An 18,584-nucleotide genomic window follows, 5' to 3' on the forward strand; every position below is an offset into this window, starting at 1 on the left:
GCCTCCTGCAGAAGGAGAGGCAGCTGAGACCGGGCAGAAGGAAACTCTCTTGGAGGAAGGTCCGGGGGCACGTGACTGAAGTGAAGGGAGTACAGTACCCTTCCCGGATGATGGAAAGCACCCAACTGTCAGTGTTAAGACTTTCCCATTGGGTATAGAAATGATGGAGACGACCCCCGATGGGGAGAGGGGAAGGCTCCAGGAGGAAGGGAGCCCGAAGGCTCACACTAGAATTGTCAAAAAGACGGCCCAGGCTTCGCCGGAGCCTGCGGCTGGGCCTTAGCTTGTCGCTGCTGTTGCAGCCGCTTCAAAGGAGGCTGAGAGAATGCAGGAGTAGATTTCTGCGGATACCTCCGGAGAGGAATGTTGTAGTGCTGAGCCGGAGGGGTCTTTGGCTTAAGTCTCACCAGAGACGCGAAAGACCGTTCGTGTTCCGAGAAGCGCTTAGTGGGTGCCTCAATGGAATCATCAAACAGCTCATTTCCCACGCAAGGGAGATTGGCTAGATGATCCTGGAGGTTCGAATCCATGTCCACAATCCTGAGCCAAGCGAGGCGACACATGGCGATCGCAAACACTGTGACCCTCGAGGACAACTCGAAGGCGTCATAGGCCGCCTGAAACATATAGAGGCAGAGCTAGGAGAGGGTCTCTTCAAGGAGACGAAACTCCTGATGCTGAGAATCCAGTACATCCTCCCGGAACAAGCGGAGGGCGTCCACACAGAACCGGAGGTAGGACGTGAAGATAAAGCTATAATTGAGGACACGGTTCACCATCACCAAATTTTGATAAAGAGGCAACCAAATTTGTTCATCGTACGGCCCTCTCTGCCCGGAGGGATGGCAGTGTAAACCTTCGAGGGATTGGACTTCATCAAGGAAGACTCAACCACCAAGGACTGGTGAGAAAGCTGAGAACTCTCAAACCCCTTAACCCTTTCAGGACCATAAGGATCGTAGGCCAATTTTTGTGGTTTTGACGACATTTTTATGGTAAAAAGAGCTTGCAGATGCCAAAAAATTGATTTTTTTTGTGAAATATCATTATTATTTTTTTTTTTAAATCAAACTTCTGGCTTATGGACAGTGTGCCAAGTGAATCTTCTCGTCAATCTGGCAATGACGCTAATGAATGAATGTCGGAACCAGTTTGTTTACATAAAGGCAGTATCATATGGAATCCGTACATATCAAATTTAGAACTGTAGACTATCCCAATCAAAATTTATAGGATTTTAAAGTTATGGGACAAATATGTCCCTTGGTCCTGAAAGGGTTAACCGGGACCGTCCAGTAGAGGGACTCCAACTTGGAGGGAATGGCCGTGACCGCATAGTGGGTCTCCAAGTTCCGGAGAAATGTTTGCCGGAGAACCTGATGCAAAGGCAAGCGCAGCGCCTCACAGGGCTGATGATCAACACCCATTTCCACCAGGAATTCCTGGGAATAACGGGACTCAGATTGGAGGTCCAGGTTCAAGGCCCTACCCATGTCAGAGATGAAACGAGTAAAGGAGGAGTTTCGAGAAGAAGACTCATCCTCCTGAGGAGACCCTGAGCGAGATCTGGGGACAGCCGAGAAAGAGGGAGTCCCGTGAATGGGAGGCTCGACTAAAGTGTCTGGGGGACGTTGAGGAACGACCCCGTGCAAGATGGACCGGGGAAGACCCCGGGGTCCGAGTAACAGCTGGCGAAGCCTCGGAGAAGACGGGGCAAAGGAAAATTCCTCCACCGGTTTCGAAGAAGACCCCTTAGAGGCTGGCAGCCGCCTTGATGGGGAACATACACTAGAATCCAACTTGAGGACAAGCGTATGTCTGGAAGGTTTCGCGGTCGGAGCCCGCGGAGAAGACTGGGGCTTTTTAGGAGGGGCAAGCCGCGACATAGTAGCGGGAGAAAAACGGCCCCCTGGCCTGGACCCCCGAAAAGTCAAGGTGACTCGGGGGATGAAGAATCACTCGAGAGAACCCGACGAGTCTTGCGGGCATGGCCTCGAGATACGAGGGGTTGCTTAGGCTGGTCAGACTGAGACTGGATCGAGACCGAGGTCTGAGGCGTCAAAGTCGGAACCAGTTGGCTCACCACCGAGGAAAGCTGCGTGGTAAGTATAGCCTTAAGCATGTCCTCGAACATAGGCACCGAGACCAAAGTGGTTGGGTCTTAGGTGCAGCAGTGCGCTCCTTCGGGGGCGACCTCGAGGAAGAGTATTACCTACGTGAGGCATGCTTAAAGTGATGTCTCGAACACGCCGATGAGGCGGCACTGACATGAGACTCCGAGGTAGGCTTCTTTACCAGCACACCTGAGGAGGAAAGAGGAGACTTACCCGAGGCCGGAGTAGCAGGAGGAGCCGAGGCCGGAGGCACCCAACGAGGGTGCCGAGGCCGAGCTCGAGGCCTGTCCCGCAGGATCCATGGGGCCAAAGAGTTGGAGAATCTTGGCCACCCTCCTACGAAGAGCCCGCGGTTGCAAAGTCGCACAACGGGGATACGACTCTGCGCGGTGCTCTGCACCCAGGCACTCCACACACCAACGATGAGGGTTGGTGATGGAGATAACCCGGTTGCACTTAGTACAGTTTTTAAACTCGGAACGAGGCCGGGACATAAGAAGAAAATACGGTCGCGGCCCCGCAAGGCCAGGCGGCCAGAGTAAAACCAGGAACCCGGTCAAAAATATACGAACTGAAAAAACGAAAAAGAAAGGAAAACAAAGATGCTGGCAGAGCAACTCAACCAAAACTAACCAAACAAGCCGCGGTGCAAGAGGGACAACGATATCGCGTGTAGAAAGGGAGCAGTGCTTCTGGCTCCGCGGAACACAGAGAACTGAGGCCACGCATGCCTTAGGTTGGGTGGGAGGGGCACGCGCGCATGCGCGGGTCAATCGCAAGCTTGAAGGTCTTCAAGCAAGTCTGCTTGCGAAAACGTCTGCTAGGGGGCTCCATCGGTGACGTCACCCACATGTTGAGAATATGCTGCCTGTTTGTCCTGGGATAAAGCTTTCTTAATGGTTGCTCTGTGAACTGCCAACTCACTTCTGTTGCCATGGGACACTGGCACCTGGTAGGTAAACCATAAAATGCAACCTTCTGAAAATGTTGAAAAGTGACCTCTAATGCTCTGATAAAATGAAATCAACCGTGATTATTTATTATTCTTCTAAACCAACCTCATGTTTTGATACTGATCCATTCAAACTACCACTTCTTTCTCTCCCAAGTCAAATGCACACATATTAAAAAGAATTCTAAAAACCATGTCCCACATGTTTTTCCCATCTGTTTATTCATTTCTACTGGTTAATGTTTTGTTTTTCTTTTTTTTAATTCTTTCTGCTGATAATCCAATCAGACGTGGTCCTCCAGGACAGAGTTGGGAACCACTGGTGTAAACGACTGTTAACATGTGAAATATGTTACCTACCGTGTTTCCCCGAAAATAAGACAGGGTCTTCTATTAATTTTGGGACCAAAAAACGGACTAGGTCTTATTTTGGGGGTAGGTCTTATTCTTTCATGTACAATTTTCATCTCTCCCTTCCTCTCCTCTACCCCAAATCTTCCTCTTTCCTTTCTCTCCCCCACATGTGCAGCATCTTTCCTCCCCTCTCACCCATCCCTTTGTGCCTTCCCCTCTACAGCATCTTTCTATCTCTCCCTCCCATCCCTCGTGCAGCAGAACCCTTGCCCTGCTTCTATCCCTCCCTTCCATGCAGCAGAATCCTTGAGCAGCTCCCCCTCCCGCCACGCAGCTGAACCCCTGCTGACCATCCCATCCTTCCATCTGTTCCTCCCATCCGAACCCCGCTGACCACGAGACTACATACCTCCTTCCACAAAGCAGCGTTGGCAGCACTCTAAACGGGCTGCTTCACGGCCTTCTTACACTGGTATTTTCCATGCGCCGCGTTGCTGATTACATCATCAGTGATGCGGCAGATGGAATGCCCTAGCAGAAGGCCGCAAAGCAGCCTGTTTAGAGTGCTGCTAACACTGCTCTCTGAAGGAAGGTAGTAGGGCTCGCGGTCGGAGGGTCAGCGGGTTTGGACGAGAGGGAGAGATGAAAGAGTCAGCGGGGGTTTGGCTCCGCGGCGGGAGCAGAGGCGGAGTGAAGCGCTGCTGCCAGCGAATCCAGGAACTAGGGCTTATTTTTGGGGTAGGGCTTTTATTAAGACCTACCCTGAAAATCATGCTAGGGCTTATTTTCAGGGTAGGTCTTATTTTCAGAGAAACACAGTAGTAATATGTTGGGTCTTATAAGTCAGCGGACTTTTATTACTTGTTTAACATTGTTTGGTATGTATTTTGTTTTTATTGTGTATGTTTACTTTTGTAATCCGCTTTGGACAAAGGCAGACTAGAAATAAACTAAGCTAAACTAAACTAAACTTCTACTTTATTTTTCCAATTACCTCTAGTATTTTATCTCCAGTCTTCAGAGCTTTGGTTTGTCCTGCTGGACTGTCCTCCAAGACATGCTTGATAAAGATCCCCTTCAACTCCTCACCATTCTTCAGGCGTTTGATTACAGTTTGTCCACCAACAATGCTGATACCCAGTGACACATTAGGCTCCTTCCAGATGTCAACTCTGTCAAAAGGAATGCATTTATTTCACAATATACAAGTAATGCTGGAAACAGTCAGAGTCAGCAATACATTTTATCTGATCTCTGGAATGAGGGGGCATAGGATGAAGGTGGGAAGGGCCAGATTCAGGAATAACCTGAGGAAATGCTTCATGGAAAGGGTGGTGAATTCATTGAATGGCTTTCCCAGTGGTGGTGGTGTTGACAAAGACTGTATCAGAATTCAAGAAAGCTTGAGACATGCAAAGAGAATCTCTAAGGGAAGGGACGGGATAGTGGATGGTATGGATGGGCAGACTATGTTCTTTATCTGCCTTCATTTTCTCTATTTCTATATGTATAAAGACTATAGAAGACACATCATATCCCTCATATGTGTCTGTAGATCCCTCGACCCATCTGCTTCACAGTTTTCACATTCTAACTACACTGTTTGAAAAGGATTGCCATTATGGAAAGCTGATCAACATTTGACTTGACGCAAGTTTCCACAAAAGGCATCTCAAATGTGTGAAAATAAATTCCTGTATTTCAGTACACTGCATAAAGTGCTACCTCGAATTCAAAGTGGGATGTGAAAATTGTGAGGTTCAAAATATGAAACTCTAATCACTGGACAGTAATAAGACGACAAAAACTTACATGCGTGCAGGACCCCAGTGACTAAATGTTGGAGTTTCTTCTCCCTCTCCTTCTTCTCTCTCTGGTAATTCGCTAGCAGTAAAACAGAAGTCATATTCAACTACTTGAAAATGTATAGGAATTTATTATAGACACTAACAGATTTCTGAAGCAGAAAATGCTAGCTAAGCGTATAAAATGTGACATGCTGAGTCCATCAAGCCAATGGTGTAGTAAGAGGGGTGAGGTGGGGGATGGGGAGTGTGGACCACCCTAGGTGCCATCTTGGCAGGGGCACCATTGCCTCTCCTTCTCTCAGCCCCCTCCCAAGTACCTCTTGAAAAAGAAAAAATATGTGAGTCTTTGCTGGATCATTAATGGAACTCAGGCAATAAAAGCTGAATTAAAAATAATCAAAATTTGCAGATGTCCAGAACTTTGTCTTATAGCCAAAATATTTCCCCCCCCACCCCCTTTTCTTTCCATTCTTAGCACTGGGCATGTGAAATGAATCCAGTTTTTCTGTCTTTGCTCCCTGTTGCTTCCCTTTTGCTATAATAATGCTTTATTTCTATATATTTAGTTAGACCATAAAATTAAAAGCCTTACTTACTTGATATTTTCTTTCTATAATAGCTATAAAGAATTGCATTGTGTGTGTGTGTGTGTGTGTGTGTGTGTTTAGAAATGGGCAGCATTTGAACAGGGTTATATTGAATATGTGTTTTGCTGTTCTCAGAATATAAAAGGGCATGTGTAATAACGACTTGGCACAGGGCTTCCCTTATCTTTACTGCACAGGCACACTGCTCTGTATGGCATGCTAAGGCAGCTAGAAAATGCAGGACTAAATTTACTGGTGAATATTTCAGAGTATATTATATTGTGACTCTTATATTTTATTGTGCTGTTGCCCTAAAATCAAGCATTTAAGTTTAATGAGTTAAACAAGAAATTGTTGTTATTTATAAAGTAAACTTTAATTGTATCTGTAAACTGTAAGGAATGTCTTATATGGAATACAAAAGTTTCTGACCAATTGTGAAAAGCTTGGGGGATGACATCATAAGACATTTAGCAGTATATAAGCAGATGAAAAACCAGAATAAGCTGAGACCTCTGGACAGAGTCACATGGTTTAAACTCTCTCTGTCAGACTTCTCCTTTGTACAAATTATATCTTTATTGGAACTTTATGGAAAGGCTGTATTTGTAGTTAATTGGCTTTTAAGAAATATTAAATAAATCTGTACAAATTTGCATATATTTGTACATATTCTTCATTTGGGCTACTTTTGTTGGGCAGGGCGGTATAGCCTTTCCCCCTTGCCCACTGGTTATGGATTTTTCAAAATTCCTTTGAAATCCAGGAATGCTAGATCTCCTGACCATAACTTCTGGCAACAAATTTTAAGTTTGATAGCCACTGAGTGAAAAAAAAAACTTTTTCCAGTTTTTAAATCTGCTACCTGTGGTTGAAAATAGCACTGCACACATAAAATACAGTCATACAAGCATATATGCAGTGCAGGAATTATGTACTACATAAGTATCCTGTATTCTACAAATGAGAAAGCCCTTGCTCAACAACGCTTCAATACAAACAGATTTTGAGACCTCCAGGGACAGAAAGATACCTACTGTACCTGAATGTATACTGCTTCAATTGTTTTTAGGCTTCCAGGCAGTATATAAGAAATTAAGAGCCACATTAGACACTAACGGAGCATAACACAACAAAAGCAGCTAAAAGAACTGTTAAAGCATTCTGCTTTAGTCTTGCTCTCTGTACACACCAACCGCATGGTATTTCTTGATTTATTTTAGGGAGAAAGGAGTGTCTTAGGGGTGGGGAATGGGTAGAGAGTGGGTGCAACAGCAGTTATCAGCGTGGGCACATTAATGTATACTGATTAGTGCATAGTTAATGCAGGAGCCTTTACTGCCTTCTAACAGGAAGCGGTAAGGGATCCCACGTTAACTTTTCTTAAATACTATTAGTGCATGGCCATAAATGAAACAGATTGAAAAAAAGGTCTTTTTACAGCTGAACAAGAATTGGGCTTAGCACACAGGAAAGACCCATGTAACAGCCTACTAAACCCATGTTTTAGTGCAGCTTATTAAAAAGGCCACAAAATAAATAGTGGTTATGCGGAAGGAAAGGGCAGTTGTTTGGTGGTTAAAAGATAAGTCTGTAAATTTGGGGATTCTCTACAAGTTGCATCACTTTCTCCTGCATTAATTTTTCTTCAAGTTTCGAGTTTTATTTAAAATTAAATAAATCGCTTAATCACACTTCTAAGCGATGAACATAGCTAAAAATTTACAACATTGAGGGGAAGCAATATGTCAAACGTACAAAAGATGAACAGGACTTACTGTACCAATGGGAAAGAAGGGTAAGAAATATATTATCGGATAGGAAAGAAGACAAATAGGGAAATGGGTGTTCATAAGAACAGTAACAATTTAAATAAAGACCCTGTATGCTATCAATCTGCTCTACAACAGTTATTTCCCACAGAAATAAAATCTGTACTGCCTGAGGAGTCAATATATTTGCGCTTATAAAGTATTTTGAGAAGCACATAAAATCAAATGCATAACATGCTTAAATCCTTCTAAAAAGGAAATAGTGCATAACAGTATCGCATATAGCTAAGTGAAACATACCTAGATAAAATGATTTGAGACTGAGCAAAATGTGTGACTTTTCCAGATTCCTGGCTTCTGGAAACATAGTAGTCGTCCGATTCATGTTCAAGAGCCACACTGGGGTCAAATATCAAGTCAGGGCTTTTCAGTTCACTCTCAATACCTGAAAATCATCAAACAGCTCAGTTAACTTTCCCTTAATAGAAATGAAAAAAAGTTCAAAAACAAAAATTCTATCGGCTTATCTTTATCAGGTAGAAAATCCCCCCCCCCCTTACTGCCCCCCCCCTTACTGGTACTATTATACACACTATGCACTCCAGGGAATTAGTGACTAATAAAATCAAAACAATGCATGGCAAAATGATACAAAAAACAACGGAGATGACAAAAAGGCAAACAATAGTCTATAGCGTTTCCAAAGATTAATTTATTAAGCGGACTTCTGTGGTAAGCAAATTAATGGAAACACTTTTAAAACAGAGAATGGTGAAGTTTCTGGAATCTGGTGGATTACAGGACCAGAAGCAAAATGGATTCACTAGAGGTAGGTCTTGTTAGAAAAATCTGATCAATTTCTTTGACTGGGTGATCAGAGAATTGAATAGAGGGAGTGGAGTGCACTAGATGTGGTGTATTTAGATTTTAGCAAAGCCTTTGACACTGTTCCACACAGATGTCTAATAAATAAGCTGAGTGCCCTCGGGATGGGTCCCAAAGTGACAGGTTGGGTCAAGAACTGGTTGAGTGGAAGATGACAGAGGGTAGTGATCAGTGGAGATCGCTCTGAGGAAAGGGATGTTGCCAGTGGTGTGCCTCAAGGTTCTGTTCTTGGGCCTGTTCTTTTTAACATTTTTAAAAGCAATACTGCTGAAGGGCTGTCAGGTAAAATTTACCTCTTTGCGGATGATACCAAAATCTGCAATAGAGCAGACATCCCGGATGGTGTGAATAACATGAAGAAAGACCGAGCAAAGCTTTAAGAATGGTCTCAAATTTGGCAGCTAAAATTTAATGCTAAGAAATGCAAGGTCATGCATTTGGGCTGCAAAATTCCAAAGGAATGGTAGTTTAGGGGGTGAAAAATTTATGTGCATGACAGAAGAGCGGGACTTGGTGTGATTGTATGTGATGATCTTAAGGTGGTCAAACAGGTTGAAAAGGTGATGGTGAAAGTTAGAAGGATGCTAGGGTGCATAGGAATAGGTAGGGCCAGTAGGAATGATGCCCCTGTATAAGACTTTGGTGAGACCTCATTCAGAATATTGTGTACAATTCTGGAGAACAAACCTTCAAATTGATATAAAAACGATGAAGTCAGTCCAGAGGAAGGCTACTAAAATGATGTGTGGTCTTCATCATAAGGTGTATGGGGACAGACTTAAAGATCTCAATATTTGGAGGAAAGGCAGGAACGGGGAGATATGATAAGAGATGTTTAAATACCTACGTGGCATAAATGCGCATGAGTTGAGTCACTTTCATTTGAAAGGAAGCTCTGGAATAAGAGGGCATAGGATGAAGTTAAGAGGTGATAGGCTCAGGAGTAATCTAAGGAAATACTTTTTACAGAAAGGGTGGTAGATGCGTGGAACAGTCTCCTGGAAGAGGTAGAGAGAGGAAGAAATAATGGTTACTGCAGATGGGCAGACTGGATGGGCCATTTGGCCTTTATCTGCTATCATGTTTCAGCTCCAAGGCCTGCATCAGGTTTCTAAACACATAAAATTAAAACAATGTAAGAAAATTAAATCTACTGTAAAACTGTGTCCAAAGAGAACATACATACATACATAAAAACTCATATCCACCAATGAAAATAAAAACCATACAGTAGTATAATATTCTTCACCGTTCTTCTATCCAGCTGCTTGTGCCAAACTTGCATTATCTTGCAAAGCAGGGACTAAGGCTGTATTAATATGGCTAAAATATGTACTAGCTTATTAATATCAATTCATTACACCATCATATGGCAATTTTACAAAAGTGAAAATCTAACAAAAATGTACCATTTACAAACCTGAAGAAAAATTAAAACCTTATATACTGCATCATCATCATAATAATAATAATAATAATTTATTTTCTTATATACCGCCCCACCAGCAGTTCTGGGTGGTTCACAACAGTAAGACTGAACATTTCAGTTACTAATACAATTTCGAAAAAACAACTATCATAACTACTACATCATTAAATACATAATCAGATAAAAATACATTTAAAATATAAAACATAATAAAAAGTACATTTGAAATGCAGAATCTAAAACGAACACATCTTAAAGTCTCAACAATCTTGTTTAAAGAAATAGATATGTTTTCAATAAATTCCTAAATATAGGATAAGAATTGGCTTGAACAGTCAACGGAATCATCCAGGAGTTCATCTTCCCCTCCTGATATTCCAATGTCCTGTACAAAAAAGTCTTGTAATGGCAGGCCCTTGGGGTAGGGAAGAGGAACATATCTGAATTTCTGGTAAATTTTAATGAAGTGAACAATTTCAAATAAAATACCAAATAAGAAGGGCCTTATAACAGAAACACCCAAATTTAAAAAACACTTTGGCCTCAAAAGGCAGCCAATGTAATCTAGCATAAAAACATGATCGCAGCTGTACTCACTTGAGGAACGAAGAGAGAGGGGAGACATGATTGAAACGTTTAAGTATATCACGGGCCGTATCGAGTCGGAAGAAGATATCTTTTACCTCAGGGGACCCTCGACCACCAGGGGGAATCCGCTGAAAATCAGGGGAGGGAAGTTCCATAGCAACTACAGAAAATACTTCTTCACTGAAAGAGTAGTGGATCATTGGAACAAACTCCCACTGCAGGTGATTGAGGCCAACAGCGTGTCAGACTTTAAGAGAAAATGGGATATTCACATGGGATCCCTAAGGGAGTAATTTAAGGGGGGCGGGTATTTGGAATGGGCAGACTTGGTGGGCTATAGCCCTTTTCTGCCGTCTTTTTCTATGTTTCTATGTACTTCTTGAGGCCAAAAATCAAACGAACTGCTATATTCTGAACTAATCGTAGTCTTAATAAAATCTTTTTGGGAAGCCCCAAATAAACAGTGTTACAGTAATCCAGTACTACTATGAAACTTTGGTCCAGTTCTAATAATAGGGTTACAATACAGAATGAAGCTTAAATAACACGTTCAAAGTTAAGCACTAATACGAGATGCTTGGTGGCTCTGACCATTACACTTCCAGGTATGATAACGAGACCAGCATCCATACTGTACTTCTAATAATACTGCATCATCTAAATCAGGGGTATCCAACCTGTGGCCCCCGTTGAGGGCGATGCAGTGTTTTCCTCTGCTGCCCCTGGGTGTTTACCGTCTTGCCGGCTCCTTCCTCTGTCTTGCTGCAGTGTTTGCACGTTTGTGCGGCCCCAGAAACATTTTTTTTTGGCCAATGCGGCCTAGGGAAGCCAAAAGGTTGGACACCCCTGATCTAAATGATAATTGTTGCTCAGAACTACTACATAATGGAACATAAAACAACCAATCCTAACAGTACGAGTATAGAGAGAAACGTTACAAACCAGTAACAGATTTTCTCTTCACGATGACGACATGAGACCCAACATCACAGAGGTCCTCTTTGCGATCAACAGATTCAGCTGAAGTTGCAGGGTAAGGTGAATTTACTTTGGATTCCTCAGACTTAAAGAAAGATTAGAAAATATTTATGTTATGGTTATCACACAAGAACATTATTTTATTTACCACCTTTTTTGAAGGAATTCATTCAAGGTACAGCAAGAATAAGTCAAACAGAAGCAACAGGCAATTAATGGCAGCAATAAAAAATATTCAGATTACAATACAAAATATGGCATATGTTACATTACAATGTCAACATAATATGTGATAAATTAAAACATTTTAATAGACAGCATAGGGCAGGGGTAGGCAATTCCGGTCTTCGAAAGCCGGAGCCAAGTCAGGTTTTCAGGATATCCACAATAAATATGCATGAGATAGATTTGCATCTCAAGGAGGCAGTGCATGCAAATCTATCTCATGCATATTCATTGTGGATATCCTGAAAACCTGACCTGGCTTTGGCTCTCGAGGACTGGAATTGCCTACTCCTGGCATAGGCTATAAGCAAAGAAGGAATATATAGATAGAAAAGACAGAGTAAAAGAGGTTAGAAAATAAGGGACTAGTTTGAAGAAATTTACACATGAGATCAGACTGGTGCTTGAAAATTATCTCATCCAGGGTAGGAGTGGATAAGCATGTCCTGCTATAGTATGTCACAACAAAGAAAAATGGGGAAACCCAATGATCCACAGTGAAAACAATCCACCGATGAAAACAAAAACTGTGGATACAGATGTTCTGGAGATAATTTATTAAACATTTTTTTGCTACTTCAGCTTGCCTGCGGTGTTCTTTGCTCACATGTTTAAAGACAATAGAGAGTGGTTGATCCTTGGAACGAGCTCCCGGTGCAGGTGATCGAGGCAAACTGCGTGCAAGAATTTAAGAGCAAATGGGATGCCCATGTGGGATCCCTTAGAGGGTTAAGCCAAGAGAACCTGTCACCAGGATCCCTAGGATAGTAGACTTGGGGGTGGGTCAGTAGAGTGGGCAGACCTGATGGGCTATGGCCCTTATCTGCCGTCATCTTCTATGTTTCTATGTTTTCAGTCCAATTATTTATATGTGAGGTTGCAAACCATTGGACCCCTGAGGAAGGCGTGTTCGCCGAAACACGGACCGTGTAGGGTTTTTATCACAGTATTTTTTTATCATTGTACTTTTTTAATTGAATTTTCATGGTTTTATATGTCGGTGTTTAATAAATTATCTCCAGAACATCTGTATCCACAGTTTTTGTTTTCACTGCTATAGTATGTGCGACCACGTGTCACTCCTTTTGTGTGTGTCTAGCAAGCTAGCTACTTCTTTCATTAAAGGCCTGAGTGAACAGCCAAGCTTTCACCTGCCACCTGAAGTACAAATAGTCTTGTGTTAAGTGAAGCCTTTCAGGAAGTGCACTCCAGAGCATGGGGGCTCCTTTGAAGAAGACTTGCTGGCAGGTATCACATTGTGTGTCATAGCAACATAGTAAATGGTCCATCCAGTCTGCCCAACCATACACTCTCTATAAATTAATGATTTAATTTAAATTATCCTTTTTCTTAGATATTTCTGGGCCAGAAACCCAGAGCTCTGCCTGGTAAGTTCCATCTACTGGAGGCTCTGTCAATGCTTACTCCAGCCCATCTAGACTATCCCAGCCATCAAATCCCTCCACAGCCTGTCCTCAACTGAATGGCCATATACGGGACACAGACCACACAAGTCTGCTCAGTACTGGCATTAGCTCTTCAATATATGCCATTATTTTCTGATTAGAGATACTCTGTGTCCATCCCATGCGTTTTTGAACTCTGTCAACATTTTCCTCTCTACCATCTCCCCATGTCCCCTCTCAGACTCCTCTTGAAGGAAGAAGAGGCTCAGTTTCTCTAATCTCTCACTGTACGGCAGCTCCTCCAGCCCTTTAACCGTTTTAGTCGCTCTTCTATGGACCCTTTCGAGTAGTACCATGTCCTTCTTCATGTACGGCGACCAGTGCTAGACACAGTATTCCAGGTGAGGGCGTACCATGGTCCAGTACAGTGACATGATAATCTCCAATCTGTTCGTGATCCACTTCTTAATCATTCCTAGCATTCTGTTCGCCCTTTTTGCCGCCGCCACACATTGCGCGAACGGCTTCATTGACTTGTCGACCAGTCTCTTTCCTGGGGCGTCTCTCCAAGTACCGCCCCGGCATCATGTATTCGTGTATAAGATTTTTGTTACCTAGCGGTTTTATTGAGGTCTTTTTTCGTCCACTAGTTGTGAATTTGTTGCTTCTTGGAAAGTTTGAGTCCTAGAAGTGCTCTTTAATACAGTATTTATTTTCATGCAATTTTATTTTAATTTCCCAGGAATGGACAATGCATACCTTCAGATGCAATGTCACTACTCCCTCATGCTATATTTTGTGTGCATAGTTTCATGCTTAGTGCACAAAATTGTATGTGTAGGTTATAGAATAGTGCAAGATATAGGAATAATTAATTGGTACTAATGACCAACAATTCCTAATAATTGGAGTTAATTAGCACTGACCACTAATTTGCAGTTAAGCGTGTAACTGCACTTAGTCACTATTCTAGGAACTTAGCATGAAAAACCTATTGCCCATAACTGGAAAGGACATGGACATCAGAGGGGTAAGGGCATGGGTAAATCAAGGGTTCTGCCCAGCACTTACCTGCTAAGATCCTAAAATGTTATCAGTTATGTGCACAACTGCAGCATTTAGTCATGGTTATTTACAACAGCTATTGATGTTTCAACTGCTGGTTCAATCCCTGATCTTAAGTACCTTAGACTACTGCAATATTATATACTTGGGATCTTTCAAGAAAACCATCAAACGACTGAGAGTCATCCAAAATGCAGCAGTATGTCTCATTTATGGCCTCAAGAAATCAGACCTTGTAAGCCCATATTACAAAAAACTACACTGGCTGCCTGTGGAAGCAAGAGTCATTTTTAAGTTTGCTTGCCTTTGTTTCATCCCCATCCTATCTGTCTCGCCAATTCGAATTCTCAGGCACAACTAATACACGCAGTACCTACCTGTTCACTTTTCCATCCCTAAAGGGCTGCACCTACAAGAGATACCTCGTTAGAACACTATCATTCCAAGCAGGCAAATGGAACAAATGTTTAACCAACTTCATCTCAAATGCACTTTTGTACCAAACGTTTAGGAAGTCAATAAAAACTTATCTCTTTGAAAAATTTCTCTGACCCCACTTCAACCTGATGTACTTCCAAAACACTTCCAGATAAACCTGACTAAACTTAGCATGCCAATGTAATTCCAAAAGTTCTCTGTAATGTCGCTGTCTGTGTACAGTCTCTTCCCTTGTAAACTGCTTAGAACTGTTTTTGGTATGGCGGTATCCTATATAATAAAATGTTAGCCGCGCTTGCGCACTCCTATCGGCGTACTTCCGTGATCAGTAGGTCTGTGGTCGCAGGAGTGCGCATGCGCGAATCCCCAGCACCTACCTACACTCGCCGGAAGGATAGGACCCCAGGCTGGACATTCTACTCTTCTGTCGGCTCCTCTCACAAGCCGCACCAGCGTTACAACGGCCGCACAAAGTTTTTCGCGGTGGCGGCTCCTCAATCTTGGCAGTCGGGTGGCGAGGGAGGCGGGGAAGGCAGCCGCTGCTCCCGGAATCCACTGTTGTTGCCGTTGCCGCCACCGCCTCCTCCCTGGCCTGGGCGCGCAGCGTGGGGAGCGGGCCAGCAACGGATGCAGCAGTAATGGCGGCTCAGGGGGGTGGTGATAGCGGCGATGCCGGCGGCGGTTCCCCCCGTGCAGGGAGTCTCCGGGTAGGTTCAGGGCGGCTGTATTTGGCTGTTTGTCGGACCCCTATTAGTTGCGCCTAGAGGACCGGCAGGAGAGTGGCGGTTGCGGTGGTGGTTTCACAATGGCGGCGCCAGCAGTTTGTCCACTGTTGGAGGTTTGTTAAGGTCATCTCGCTGGGAGGGAGACATAAGAGAGTTACCGAGGGTTGGGCTGGGAGGGGAGAGAAGCGATCTGCCTCGGGTGATTCAGGCAGCAGCAGTGTTTACAATTTGCTGCTGTTACCGGCTCCAGACCTTCTTCTCTGGCAGGTCCTGCTTACTTCCTGTTTTCATGAAGACAGAACCCGCCAGAGAGGAAGACCTGAAGCCGGCAACAGCAATGAATTGTGAATGCTGCTGCTGCTGCCAAGAGGAAAGGGAGCAGAGGGGGAGAGAATGGCTTGGAGGGAAGAAAACATGGCAGGGCATGGAGGGAAGGAGGAAGGTATGCCAGACCAAGGAAAAAGGAAGGGGGAAAGGAAGGAGGAGATGCCATATGGAACAGATAGAGAACGGACAATGGATGGAAAGAGAAGAGAGGGCAGTGAATGGAAGGGGCAAGACAGAGGGTAAATAGTAGATGGAATGGGTAGAGAGAGGGAGACAGACACTGAATGGAAGTGTGGGGGACAGGGGGAGCAGACGTTGGAAGGAAGTGGAGAGGAGAAAGAAAAAAGGTCACATGCAGGATTGAGGAAAGAGCATAGAGTTAGAAATAAAGATAGACAGACAGGGGGTCAGGGACAGACACAGACAGAAAGAATGACAGATAGACAGAGAGCGTCCAAGGAGAAAGAGACAAATTTAAAAAAAAAAACCCAGACATACAGACATCTACTCTAGCACCCGTTAATGGAGAGAGAGTCAGGGAGGAACTGGAGGGGGAGAGGGAAAAGGGGCTGCTTTCTAGCACCCGTATGTAACGGGCTTAAGGACTAGTATAAAAATAAAGTTGTTATTATTATAATTGCCGACTTACACGCATACAGCACACAGCATCCTAGCACCTAAATTCTGGCAACCTTTTCAAAATTACCTCCTTTAAGAGCAAAAGTTATAGATTTAAACTCAGTTGGGCTGGGGCCAAAAGTTGAACAGAAAGCAATGACACTCAGCTGCTCTCTCTCTAACTTATGCAGTCAAGTCTGAAGTGAACAAAGTAATAGCAGAGATAACTTTATTCAGATAACTAATCCATAGAAATCCACACTATATGGATTAATAATCTGCTTGTCTATCATCCCCTCTTCTACTGAGGTTACAGTTTTGTTTTCTCAAAGCAAGGTGAAGAAGCACAGTAAAATAATTATGACATTAAATTTAAGACTTTGAAATCATAATCCCAGAACTTGATTTAATCTGGACAATGCTGCTTAACATCTCCAGCAGAGTTTTATTAAGAAATAGAGTTTATTCTAGTACAGTTTCTTACCAGTTCTCTTTCACAGATGTACTCTGACTTTGGATCAAGGTTTACATTTGTTGTGGGGCTGAATTCTATCAACTCCTCCAGCTCAGTTTCTTTGCTCCCCAGTGCTGTATAGTTCAGCTTCTTCCCTGCAAGTGGCAACTCATCCTTAAACTGTGCAACCGTTGTGTCTTCATCATGGAAGAGATCTTGGACTATTTCATAGTCATCTACAAACATTTCTCTCTCTCCTTCAATTTCCTTTGAGTTAGGCTTCAAAAATTCCTGCATTTCCCACAGTTCCTTGCTGTTGGAAGTTTCACTGAAATTCAGCACATATGATCTGCCCATTTCCTCCAGTGGTTCATCAACAATTTCTTCTTTATCTACAAATCCCTATACAAAATAAAGCATACAACACCATGCACTTTATCCTCAAAGACACACTTCAAATTTGATTATTTTCTCTGTTGATGGTACAAAGTATACCACAATATTATACCTCCATTACTGGGAGAATCAATTTTAATATATTTAAACAGTTTCTCAGCTAATTTTCCTCAAGTTTCACTATTAACAGCTTCTTTTTGTTCAGTTTTTCTATGTTTTATCCATCATAGGATTCAATTTTGATTTAATTTATATAACACCTTAAAGTAATTACAAGTCCCTGGCCAAAGGAGCTTACAATACAGGTATGCACCTAGGGCTCTGGGAGATACAACTGACAGATTGAAAAGCAGTGGAAGAAGCAGGGTCTCAACCAATGTTCCCTCTAATTTTTCATAGGCTGTGTGCGCAAAAAATTTAATCTGTGCGTATTTTAAAGAAAAACTAAATTTGTGTGCGCTATAAAAATGATTGCCTGAGGGCCCGGAGTTCAGTTATGGGCATTTATGGGCAGGTCTTTGAGTTTAGTCTGAATTAACAAAAAAACAATGTAATTTTAGTTACACTTTATTTAACATAAAGTCTCATTTCAATAAACATAAATTATAATAAATAAGGTATCATTGTACTTTATACTTAAAATTTAGAAAATAACAGCAATTTAGTTTTCAAAGTTTTTCCCTGTGATCTTTCACATTTATCCAGTCCGAATAAATTTTCAAGATCTGTTGAGCCTCCATCTTGAAGGTGACTCTTAACACGCATCAGCATTTCCAAATGCTCTAAATGTAAACGATTCCTTTGTTTAGTCTTCAAATTGTTCATTAGACTAAAACCACGCTCACAATCTGAACTAGATGCTAAGAATGTGGCACCAATGTCCATCAATTTTGCTAAATCTGCAAATTGATCATTCTGAAATGCAAATTTCATCATATCTGGAAAGCTGTTTATCAGATTGCTTTTGATTTTTTCTGCAACAAGGAATTTAAAGTCATTGTATTGCTGAATAATAACACTTTCCTCCAAAAGAAATTGTTTATACTTTAAACAAAGAGATCTGGTATGTCCATTTCTGAAGTCAAAGTCATATTGCTGTACAGTCAAAAGCAGACCATTCCTCAACTTCATTTTCAGGAAATCTTTCATCCAGATGCAAACATAGGATGTTGATGAAGGTTAATATGGAATTAGTATCCACTGAATCTTTTTCTCCAGACCTCATCCTGTTGTCAAGAAGACTGTTGACTTTATCACTCCACTTAACCTTGTCGCCTAAGTATTGTATTCGAAGTTTGTTCAATTTACCCTGTGCAAGATGATAAGCTTCCAATGGTGTCAAACCACGTTTTTGAAATCCCATGGTTAAGGAAGCCAGTTCTGATAAGACATCATTCAAAACTTCAAGTGTAATATGAAATTGTTCACTGTTCAGCTTCTTATAGCAGTACTTTGCAATAGGA

At 42.5% G+C, this 18,584-nt stretch overlaps 1 protein-coding gene across 9 annotated transcripts in view; it reads right to left on the reverse strand.

The window, feature by feature from the left end:
* The window catches only part of PATJ (PATJ crumbs cell polarity complex component), a 392,685-nt gene that overhangs the window by 233,924 nt on the left and 140,177 nt on the right, over positions 1–18,584 (reverse strand). For all 9 annotated transcript variants that reach the window (XM_033916053.1, XM_033916047.1, XM_033916046.1 and 6 more), the window contains 5 exons: positions 16,756–17,127; positions 11,432–11,552; positions 7,888–8,032; positions 5,233–5,304; positions 4,415–4,592 (listed from right to left, as the gene is read on the reverse strand). In XM_033916053.1, the coding sequence (XP_033771944.1) occupies positions 4,415–4,592; positions 5,233–5,304; positions 7,888–8,032; positions 11,432–11,552; positions 16,756–17,127 (888 nt within the window). The remainder of the gene's footprint in view (positions 1–4,414; positions 4,593–5,232; positions 5,305–7,887; positions 8,033–11,431; positions 11,553–16,755; positions 17,128–18,584) is intronic.

This window comes from Geotrypetes seraphini, chromosome 12 (assembly GCF_902459505.1).
Source record: "Geotrypetes seraphini chromosome 12, aGeoSer1.1, whole genome shotgun sequence".
In the NCBI taxonomy this organism is placed as follows: domain Eukaryota; kingdom Metazoa; phylum Chordata; class Amphibia; order Gymnophiona; family Dermophiidae; genus Geotrypetes; species Geotrypetes seraphini.